The sequence below is a fragment of the Drosophila serrata genome, unplaced genomic scaffold, assembly GCF_035046125.1.
Source record: "Drosophila serrata isolate PLE 108 unplaced genomic scaffold, ASM3504612v1 contig_240, whole genome shotgun sequence".
In the NCBI taxonomy this organism is placed as follows: Eukaryota; Metazoa; Arthropoda; class Insecta; order Diptera; family Drosophilidae; genus Drosophila; species Drosophila serrata.
In genome coordinates this window covers 4428553-4440148 of record NW_028257138.1, presented here as the reverse complement: position 1 = coordinate 4440148, position 11596 = coordinate 4428553, and the positions used below count along the sequence as shown (strand labels likewise).

The window sequence follows — 11596 nt, the reverse complement described above, 5'->3', positions numbered from 1 at the left end:
AAAGCCCTAACGCATTAAAAATACTGCATTGTCGAACCGGCAATCAACTGTTTTTAGAATTTCGTAGGGCCACACTGTTCACTTCGCGTGCTGATTTGTTTATAATTTTCGGCCATGCAATTCCACTTTAAAATAGCGGACGCTGAACGAGATAGGGACAATGCTGCGGCAACCAGCAATGCCGTTCTCAACCCGCACGCCGCTTTGCAGCCGCAGCAGCCGGTTGCACTGGTGGAACCCAAGGACGCCCAGCACGAGATTCGACTGCAGTTAGTTGACGACATCATTGAATTCGCAAATGAAATTGAACAAATTTGCTAATAATTTGCAGGAATATCGTGGCCACGTTCTCGGTGAACTGCGAACTGGACCTCAAGGCGATCAACTCTCGGACCAGGAACTCAGAGTATTCGCCCAAGCGCTTTCGGGGCGTGATCATGCGAATGCACGCCCCCCGCTGCACTGCTCTAATCTTCCGGACGGGTAAGATCATCTGCACTGGTGCACGCAACGAGATCGAGGCTGATATTGGCTCCCGAAAGTTCGCCCGAATCCTGCAAAAGCTGGGTTTCCCAGTGAAATTCATGGACTACAAGCTGCAGAACATTGTGGCCACGGTGGACTTACGTTTCCCCATCCGCCTGGAGAACCTCAATCAGGTACACGGCCAGTTCAGTTCTTACGAACCTGAGATGTTTCCCGGCCTCATCTATCGCATGGTCAAACCTCGTGTCGTGCTCCTAATCTTCGTCAACGGCAAGGTCGTCTTCACGGGGGCCAAGTCGCGCAAGGACATAATGGACTGCCTGGAGGCCATCTCGCCCATTCTGCTTAGTTTTCGCAAAACGTAGGAAGATTTGTTGTATACTTTAGTTTTGTTAAATTAGTTTAGGTGTTTTGCGAACAACTTGATTATTTATATGCGTAAAAATACGGACATAAATGTTTAATTTTTTTTAAAGACAGCTATTACACTTAGTTTTCTAATTATTAAATCCAATGATTTTTTAAAGAATCAAGAGTTTACACAAAAATATTATAATATTTTGCATATACATGAATTTTAGACTGTTTCGCCCCATTTATCTATTATGTATATAAAATTAAGCGTTTTATAATACCCATTATATGAAATATTAAAAGCTTCCAATGCATTTATAACCATTTTGTTTTATTAAAACCAGAGCTTCATTGTTATAATGCATTTAAGCACGCAGCTCGTTAGAAACATCATCATCCATTGACTCAGTGCTAATGGGATTGAAAGCACTAAATCTTAATAACTTAAATTCAGTTAAGAATATGTTGCGAGCTGCAATAAAAACACCAGACATAAACATTACTTTAGTTTATTTTCACGTTTCGTTCGTTACAAGAGAAAAACACAAGTTACCTTCATAAAGAGATTCGATTCTTATGGTAAACGAGGGGACGGATTCTGAGTTAAATACAGACGAGCGTAAATACTCGATTCTCTCCAGCTTCATGTACATGGCTATGTGTGATTTATATGCAGAATATACAAACTATTTGTGGATCGTGTGGAGAAGGACGTAGAGGGTAAAATACGTATAAAACTTACAGACTATGCAGATTCATTTCAGTTGCATAAATAGATTGGACGGTTCATTCAACGTTTCTCGAGCTTCTCTTTGTTTAAAATTAATCAAGAGAGAATATAAGTATATAGAGTAGGTATAAATTTTCATTCGATATGCAAGACACATTTGCTAACGATTTCTAAAATCTATTAAAGGCATTTTGTGAAAGACACATTGTTTGTTTGTTGATTCGTTTCTCTCATACCCGCTCTATGATAGGGCATAGTATGCTTCTTCTTTCCATCTGACTTACAAAATACATATTAGGTGGCTACATCATGTGGTCTGCTTGGTGCAGCAATTCAAATACAAATTAATTCTCGTTCAACTGCTGCTTTGTACATATTCTTGATCATACAGCGCGGGTCTAGCGACAAAAACTAAGAAAAAAAAAACCAAAATGTTGACCAGCATTTTTGGACGGAATGCAATTTCGTTGGCAAACTAAAAAAAATCTACAACTCAAAGCTATAAAATCAAAAACACAAAAATTAAACACGCAATAGATGAACATAAAAAACACTAAAGATCCTAGAATTGTGTTTCGTGGGCGGTGACTTTGTGTGAATTTCCTTCTATCTTTCCTATGTGAGCAGTTGCAACATGTTTAGGACCAGATGCGTACGACTCCGCAGCAGGTAGATGAACACGCTGAAGAACAGCAGGGACATGGACATGGAGGCGCGCCAGCCCATGTTGTAGATGGAACAGTACGGGCACTGGGAGCTGCCGCACACCTCGCAGATGTTCAGCAAATAAGTGGGCAAAGCATCGAATATAGATTCGTTGAAGCGCTCTGTAATTACATTTTTAACGGATTAATATTTATATATAAAAGATAAAACAGTAGTCTTACCAGGCGCATAGTAATCGTAGACGCGTACTGGCAAATAGCGAGACATATTGGCCACTGGGAACCATCGTTCTATGGTAAAGTTTACGCAGATATCTTCCCGATCAAGCTGTTAAAATAGAAAATCCAGTAAAATAAGAGGTTCTTACAAGAATCACATTGATCTTACGTAGTCAAAATAGAAGACAATCTTGCGCTCCAGATAGCGAGCCCTTCTCAGGTTCCGCACGCGATTGCTTAGCACATAACTGTCCAATTTTTGCTGCTGTATCCAATAGCCAGTGGGTATGGCCACATCCAAAACGGCCATGCCCGATCGCTCCGATTCATTGCTGTTTATCCAGCTAAAAAAGACAAGAACATATTATTAATATTTGTACAATTTTTCAGGGATCCAGGATAACTTACTTTTGGCAGGCCACGTAGGAAATGTGCGACTGATTCCTGCCATGGAAGATGGCCTTGGTGTGCAGGCCAAAGGCTGGCACTGGTGGCTTGGTCTGGAATTTCTCAATGTCCACATTGTACTGGACATGCATCTGAAGAATGGCATAGCCAGCGCCCTTGGCTTGTACCTTGATGGTGCCCCAGGCATCAGGAATCTGCAAAATATAAGGTTGGCAATAAGAAATCTATATACTTTTATCTAAGATAGTTGTGATTCTCACCTCGATGCTCTGAAGCTTGGCCAGATTAGTGTCATCGATGTGCAGTGTCTGGGTTTTTCCACCCTGCGAGGAAGCCTCGATTTCCACTGTCAGCGAGGACACCTCGCGCAATCTCGAACGCACGGTGTACTCCACAAGTGCCTTCAGGGCCGCACTGGTATCCTGGGTGGAAGCCCATCCGCCATCGTTCAAACGTTGCGAGTTCAGCCACCGCACGATGGGATCTACGAAGAACTCACGACGCGCCACATACACCAATAGGGCATAGGCAGTGGTCTCGATGTTCAGCGAATCGTACTCGTATGGGAGGCGAGGAAGAGAGAACCATTTTTGATTCTCCAGCTTGCGCGGCGGTTGTGGAATCTCCTGATTACCCCAGTACATAAAGTCACCGATGGTTCTCGCCTGTCGTCGTAGAATGGAAAATACCTCCTCGGCGATTGGTGAATTGCAGAGCTGCAGGGCATATGCTGTAATGGCCACATCATAAGCCTCCGCTTGGCGCTTCAGGAAGTCCATATTCCTCTCGATGTAGGCCACCGCTCTTTGTGTGGCCAATGCCACTCGAGATCCCAGGGTGCCGGATATATCCTTCACAGTTGCCAAGGTGATGAGTACGTGCGAGGTAAGGGTGATGTTCTTGTCGAAGTTGGTGCGGTTCATCTTTCTGTCCGGCAACCATGTGACCTCGTAGAAAGATCCCTGTGGCGTCTGGTGCTGCAGGAGCCAGCGCATGTTCTTCTCAATGATGGTGGCATCGATCCAGATAAAGTTCTCCCACTCGTAGAAGCTGGCCTCCTGGAAGACGCGCAGGCAGTAGCTGGTTAGCCAGACAGACGAATCCGAGTTGTTCCAATCGGAGCGGAAGAGCGAGAAACTGCCGTCCTGTCGCATAAAGCTCAATTGGCGCTGGTATCCAATATTCATGTGGTAGAAGGCATTCTTTTCCAACGTTTTGTTCCGCTGGTTGATCAAGCGCATATACATGATGGTGTAGAGATTCGCGGCGAAGCTGAAGGCGTTCTGCTCTCCAGACTCCATTGGCAGGTACAACAGCGAGCTGGCATTCACGGGCATCGTGGGGAATATGGGACCCACCACATCGCCCACCACGGATATCCTGGCTCTGTTAGAGCCATAGACAAAGTACCGATCCACCTGGTAGGGAATCTCCGGTGTCTGCGTCACATTCACGTGCATGTACTCCAGAACATAGGCACGATTCGAGAGATCAAGAAGAACGGACTGGTGGCGGTACTGCGGCAAGCCATCCGACTCCACATGAAGCCGCCGGATAATGGTGTCTGTTCCCAGGAGAGTGGCTACATGCAGGGTTACGTCCACATCACCCAACCTCTGCGGCACTACGGGCACATAGACCACCGTCGTACCTTGGGCCTCTAGGTAGATGAAGAACTGATGTTCGCCGAAACTAGTCCTGGGATTGTAGGATCTCACGATGCCATCCTCCTCCACGTGCACGAACTTGTAGTCTGGACTGCCGTGAAGCACCACCGTGGCCTCGATGGGCGTGGTCATGTAGTTGAATACCGTCACACGGATGCCCACTTGCTCGCCCTGCCTGCAGGCCTCCGGCATCTCCACATTGATAAAGAAGGGCTGCACGCCAACATACTCCAGAGCTTTGTTGATCATACCGAAGCCCTTGGAGGGACTGACGCTGAAGGCACTCACCATCCAGTATGCTGGGCGATCTGGCACATCCACATTGAAGATGTATCGACCGTGTGGCCCGATGTTCACATCCCGCCAGAGCCAAACGTTCTCGTAGTGGCGTAGAACGCGATTGAATCTGTACTTTCTGTAGTTCAATAGCTCCGTGTCGTTCCTCACATGGCAACCGATCTCGTCTGTTCCATCGTCGCAGTCGAACAGCCCGTCGCACTGCTTTTCCAGTCGATAGCAGCGCCCGCTCAAGCACTCACCGTAGCCGAGGGTGCGGTTACACGTGTCCTGCCTGCGGGGCACATAACCATCTGTGAAGACTATCAGGCCGCTGTACTCGAAGGTGCGATTCGCGTCTATGCCGAAGGAGGAGGCGGGGAAGTACACCAGCTCGTCCGGATTGCCCTCGTGCGAGTACCAGATGTGCTTGTAGGTCCCATTGGTCTGCTCGTCAAAGTTCGACATCTTGGTGATGATCTTGGCGTAGGTGAGTTCATTGCCCGCCTGCATCGTGTAGAAGGCACTGTCGATGCCAGAGAGACCCACGTAAGAGCCGGGCTCGCCAAAGATGGCTACTTCAACCTTCTCGCCCGTGCGTGCTTTTCGATTGTTGATGTACACAGTGAAGTTGTTTCTCGAGATGCCGTTGACGGGGAATGTGAGGGAATCGGCTACTACTTGGCCTTGCTGGTTAATCTTCCACACAACCAGAGTGGCCACCGGTGCCATTTCAGAGCTAAGCACCACAGCTATGGTCTTGATGCCTTCCGTAATGGTCTCGCGATCGTTCACCAGTATAACGCCCTTGGACATGATGAGATAATTGAACTCCTCAAGGTAGAAATTCGTCCGAATGTGGAAAATTATGTATTCCCCAACCACCGGCTTCTCTGTGCTGGTTGTGACCTTTATGTGCTGATTCCTGGGGGAGTAGTGGGACACTAGGAGGAGCTCCGTTTGTATGCGTTCACCACGTGGATCCACAAAGTTCGCCTGCAATCGCATGTTCTGGATGCCATTCAAGAAATCCCTTGATTGTGGCCTATCGTCCAGGTTTAAGTCGTTCCTAATATCGATCTTTACCTCCCAGATGCCGTCACTCTGCTGCGACATCTGCAACCGCTGAGCGGGCCAGTCTCTCCTGCCGCCACTGCGGCTTTCCACAAAGCCACTGACCTCCATTAGCCCCTGGCGCAGCAGGTTTGGATCGATTGGTGAACCGTCATGGTATTCCACCGCCAAGTAAGTGGTGAACGGCATGGCGGGCTTGAAAACCTGCGGGGACTCTCCCAGGAAAGACACCCTCAGGCTGGAGTTGTACACTCTGGCCACGGAGTAACCGCTGATGATCTCATCGTAGAACTTCTCGCCTACGGTAGCCGTGATCAGAATCTCCGAATTGGCCAGATGGGGCACCAGCACTTCCAGCTCCCGCAGTGGCCACTTGAAGTCGAAAGTTCCGTTGAAGTACCGCAGGAAGGGCAGGGTTTTCCTATAGGTTCCCGTCCAGGCTTCATAGGTGTCCTGATACTCGGGCTTACGCACCCAGAATGGCCACTCCTCATCGAACTGGTAGTGACGCTCTACCACATACTGATTCCTGTACAGAATATCCTGTGAGAGATCCGCTCCGTCCTGCGGTAGCTGGCCTGGCACATTGTACTGCACTTGGGGATTCTGGTTGGGATTATTGTAGCGCCAGCGCTCGTTGTATCGATTGGCCTGCTCCAGAGGCGAACGTCCCAGGCGATATTTCTCATTGAGCACTTGGTTGCTAAAGTAACCAATCGGACGGATCGTGGCCTTGAGCGTGAGATTACCCCTGACGGGTAGGCCACTCGTAAAGTTGGCCATCACACGGCCATAGATGTACGGATCGGTTGTGAAGAAGTAGGCGGGCATGGTTACGTTCACCTCGAAGCGTGTCTGGTAGTATTCCTCCACGGTGAAGTGGCTTTCCTCCTGTTGGCCCTGAGCAATAACACGGATGGTCCACTCGCCAAAGGTAGGCTGATCGGAGAGCTTGTACTCCAGGGAAACGGAACCCAAATTGGATTGACTGGAAATGTAATAAATAATGTTAAGTATAATGAATTCGTCTTTAACTATCAGTGATAATATGAAACTCACCGCGAAAGCCAACGCTTTAGAATGTGCCTATTGGGATCCAGCATATACACATCCACGGGATTATCAAATCCCTTCAGCTCTGTGGTGATAGGAATGGTCCTAAACCTCACAGTCTCTCCCTGCATGTAAAGAGGCTTATCCGTTTGCACAAAGATAGTCATAGAACGCTGGGAGAAGTCCAGTCTGGTCTCGTTGAGGAAAGCCAGGCCACCAAAGACATTCTGGTAGAAGCCCTCCACTCGCAGCCTATAGTTTCCAGTCACACTGGTGGGTGGAATCCTCATAAGCAATGTCTCTGGCACTCCCTCCTTGACATCCTTGGAGTCACCGCTGATTTGGACGCCATCGCAGGAGATACTGGCATGCACGGTTATGGGATATTGTGCTTGAAGAATGGACACCGAAACCTGATAGATTAGACCCGGCCTGACCATTCGCGAGGCCACAATGAAGTAGGTGGGCTCCCTCGAGTGCAGCGACTCCAGAAAGGTGGCCTTGACATTATACGATGACTTTCCCCTGGTCAAGCTCGGCTCCTCGTTGTCCAGATATCCGTTTCGCTTGCCATACTCATCCTGGCCGGTTAGATCGTTGAAGCTTCCTCCCGAATCCGTCCTGTAGGGCGGACGATCGTTGGGATTCGATTGCTGATTATTCAGACTATTAATGCCATATTGATTGGTCTGGGGATTGTTTATGTTGCCCCATTGCTGGTTGGGCAGGAGAGGTTGCTGGGGATTCTGCTGCTGCTGTTGCTGATTCGGGTTAATGTTGTAGTACGTGTCGCTCTGGCCGACCGCCGGTTGCAGTGCATCCAAAACGGCGGCTATCACGAGCAGGGCTCGCAGCAAGTGCCACATCGTTGCTGCTTGGCTTGCTGTGCGGATGAGAAGTCAAGAAGTGAATGAATAAGAAGTGCTAAAAGTGACTGCATTCATCTCACATACACTATGTATACTATAAATAGAGGAATCTGATTTGGGTGCTCGGTGTGTAGTTCTTGATTCCTTTTCATTAGGGTGGCTGGGTTTTTTTTTTTCGAAACTAGAAGCCTTGTTCTCATTTTTCTCATAAGTGGTTGTGATATATATATTTTTAAGATGAGAATAAATACATAGTCAAAATCAAACTATGTGTGAATTGGTTTTTAATCAATTTTATAAATAAATTACAAAAATAAAATTACTATAATAAATCCAATAGGCAACAATATTCGGTCATAAATAGCTTTCCGCCCAAATGGTTTTTCAGATTTTCTGCATATATGCAGCAATCGACACACCCTACTGACCAAATAATGGGCCACAGATCATGTTCGAGGATTGTTTGTGTCTTTCGTTGGTTGGTTGATTTCCGCGTGCTGCGAACAAGTCGTTAATGGGGGCGCCGACATCGGTATTAATAGACCCTATGGACTCGATCTGGCAGGAGCAATGAACGTTGTTTGAGGGAGTTCTTGCGGCAGCATTGAAACTATGTCAAACATTAAGTAAGATGTCATTCAAGTGGGCAACGCAATTAGTCTTGGATGGCAGGGATTTGGGAACACTGTGGTGTTTTTCACTCCTTAAAATCTTTTTAATGCTTGCGTTATTTATTGTTGATTTGGAAGAGATTATGAATTCGTCTGATTTAGAAACCACTCGGATCAGAAGTATATATATTTACATTCTAAATTTCAGGCAATGAAATGTTTATGTTTATGTTTATGTTTATTTCATTGTAAACACTTCTCGTTTCGCTATCATTATTAATGTTGCCATTATCTATTAATCTAGTTAATCTAATTATGCAAATCGGAATACTATATGATATAACTGACCAGTAAGTAACTATGAACTGTAAGTATATATGACTGACTAATTAACTATGACCAGTTAGTAACTCTGATCAGTAAGTATCTATGACCAGTAAGTAACTATGATGAGTAAGTATCTATGACCAGTAACTATATATGATCAGTTATTAACTTTGAACACAAATAAACAATGACTTGCAACTTTTGTAACACAACACATTTCTGATACTTGGCCGGCAGCAGTCACTTCGTTCCGGGGATGTTAGAACAAGTTGGGAATCATATGATATGATGATTAACTATTAACATTAAGTATCTATGACCAGTAAGTAACTCTGATCAGTAAGTATCTAAGACCAGTTAGTAACTATGATGAGTAAGTATCTATGACCATTAAGTATGATCAGTTATTAACTTTAAACACTAATAAACAATGACTTGCAACTTTTGTAACACAACACATTTCTGATACTTGGCCGTCAGCAGTCACTTCGTTCCGGGGATGTTAGAACAAGTTGGGAATCATATAATATGATGATTAACTATGAACATTAAGTATCTATGACTAGTAAGTAACACTGAACAGCAAATATATATGTCCAGTAAGTAACTATGATGAGTAAGTATCTATGACCAGTAACTATATATGATCAGTAAGCAACTATGATGAGTAAGTATCTATGACCAGTAGGTATGTATGATCAGTTATTAACTTTGAACACTAATAAACAATGACTTGCAACTTTTGTAACACAACACATTTCTGATACTTGGCCGGCAGCAGTCACTTCGTTTCGGGGATGTTAGAACAAGTTGGGAATCATAAGTTCACATGTACAAGATGTGTTTTGGAACAAATTTAAGCCGTTTGATCGAAACTATGGACTTATTCTTCTATATAATTTTACTAGTATATAAATCGGAGCATGGCGAATCGGTGGACTATATATACAGATATATAGCTACGGTAGGAACAATAGGAAAACGTTAGGAAAAGAAATATTATAACTTTTATAGTTTTCAACAGATTTTCATCAAATTTAATATATATATATAATATATTAATCTAGAATTTTGTGTAAATTTTTATTAAAATCGGACGAAAATAATATATAGCTGCCATACAAACGATAGTTAAAATAGATAAAAATGCAAAATTGTGAATGTTTATTTGTAAATATAAAATGTATAGGTGAATGATGAGAGCGAGCATGCATTACTTCATTGTTTTGTAACATAAATATTAATAATTTAAATTCCTAGTGATTGAAATTCATTCTGCAAGGGTATATAAACTTCGGCGTGCCGAGGTTCGCTTCCTCTCTTGTTTTTAAATAATTTCCTTCTTAAAAAATGTGCATAATTTTGAAACTTTGTCTTATCGGAACACAATCAGCAGTGGGACGGAAGACAATCGAGCAAGGACCTCAAAAACCTCCCGAGCCGTATCCCTATCCCTACCATTACTTTGTATTGACTGCCGAGCGTAGGTAAAAAGTCAACAGTTTGAGGTAAAACCATACAAAAAAGGGACAGGGACCGACCACCGGCAGTACAATGAAGCACTGACTCTTCTGCGTCTCCTTCACAAAGCCATAAATATAGGATAGGAACTGGAGGTGAAATGAAATTGTAGAACGGAGGGAGTGTGTGCATTTGAAATGCATTTACCGGCAAGGAAAGGTAACACACTGGAACTGAACTGAACAGAGCACGCGAATGAAACGGCTGCTACCTGACCATAGGTACAGCTGCGGGAAATATAATAGAACACTTTATTTTAATCATTTTAAAAACAAATTTTAAGGGCTCCCATTTTATATTCTTGGAAAATATTATAGATATTTTTGGGATATATTTTTTTAAATATCTCAAAACGAATTCTTCGGGACACATTCATAGCTTCTAATTGCTTTTTTATACGATTTCTAAAACCTATATTCTTAGCCACCACTGTACATGTGTGAGTGAAATATTCTGTGCACTGAAGCAGCAGAAGTTACTGGCCTGCCCGAGATAGGGGTACACCTATCCCGCGTGTCTGTCCAGGTCCAGTGAAAACAAATACTGAGCGCGAAGAGAACTCGTAATAATTTCTACCGCGACTTGTAATCCACCCTTCGGACGCACACACCCACAAGTGCACACATACACACTCACACGACGGACACGGCCATGTAAAGTGGGCATTAATTAGCCGAGAAGACGAAGACCCATTCGAAAATAAGTTGCGAGAGGGCAAGAGTGCAATTGAAATGGCAGAAAGGACAATTCGGGGCGCGAACAAGAGCAACTGCTGCTGAAATTTGAGTCGGAAAGTAACGAAAAAAGAAGGATAGGACGCCGGAATCCAATTGGGCAGCAGGTGGCTTCAAACACTCTTTTCCCTCTTCCTGCCATTTCCATGTACTTTAAGAGTCAAAGGGTTTTGCAAGGACTTGGCCGCTTTTCTCCCAACTTTAGGCCATCTATCCCAACACTGAATAGTAAATAGTTAAAACAAACTTTTTTTGGGAGCACTTGTTAAATTTTCGGTCAACGCCCATGTGCCAACAGCAACAATAACACGGCGCGTAAGCAGAGCTTGGGCATTTCTGAGACACCACCAAACACACAACTTTTTGGGCGGGTCGCCAGCTCCTGCGGCAGCTCACTTACCTCGCTATCTCAAATGCAATCCTTTTACGCTGTTCACCAGGCCACGCGCATTGTTTGTAAGAAATAAATGGTAAATAAAACTAACTCGGCAACAGAAATATTCGAAGAAAATTAAACAACACAAAACCGATCCACACCCGCTTGATGACTTATTAGTGATACCGTTCGGCGAGTGGTCTGAAAATACTTTGACGCAGTGTGG

General features: G+C 44.6%; 2 protein-coding genes across 2 annotated transcripts; one reads left to right on the top strand and one right to left on the bottom strand.

The window, feature by feature from the left end:
- The first annotated feature begins 21 nt into the window (after window positions 1–21).
- Trf (TATA-box binding protein-related factor) lies at window positions 22–1161 on the top strand. The gene is made up of 2 exons (XM_020943497.2): window positions 22–269; window positions 332–1161. The coding sequence occupies exons 1-2, from the start codon at window positions 115–117 to the stop codon at window positions 849–851; spliced, it is 675 nt and encodes a 224-aa protein (XP_020799156.1). The 5' UTR covers window positions 22–114; the 3' UTR covers window positions 852–1161.
- A 172-nt stretch (window positions 1162–1333) lies between these two features.
- Window positions 1334–11578, bottom strand: Mcr (macroglobulin complement-related). Its single transcript, XM_020943305.2, has 7 exons — window positions 11395–11578; window positions 6939–7815; window positions 3123–6867; window positions 2863–3056; window positions 2624–2798; window positions 2458–2563; window positions 1334–2397 (listed from the first exon to the last, which is right to left on the bottom strand). Exons 2-7 carry the CDS (start codon window positions 7796–7798, stop codon window positions 2186–2188), a joined length of 5292 nt encoding a protein of 1763 aa, XP_020798964.2. The 5' UTR covers window positions 7799–7815; window positions 11395–11578; the 3' UTR covers window positions 1334–2185.
- Window positions 11579–11596: the final 18 nt, after the last annotated feature.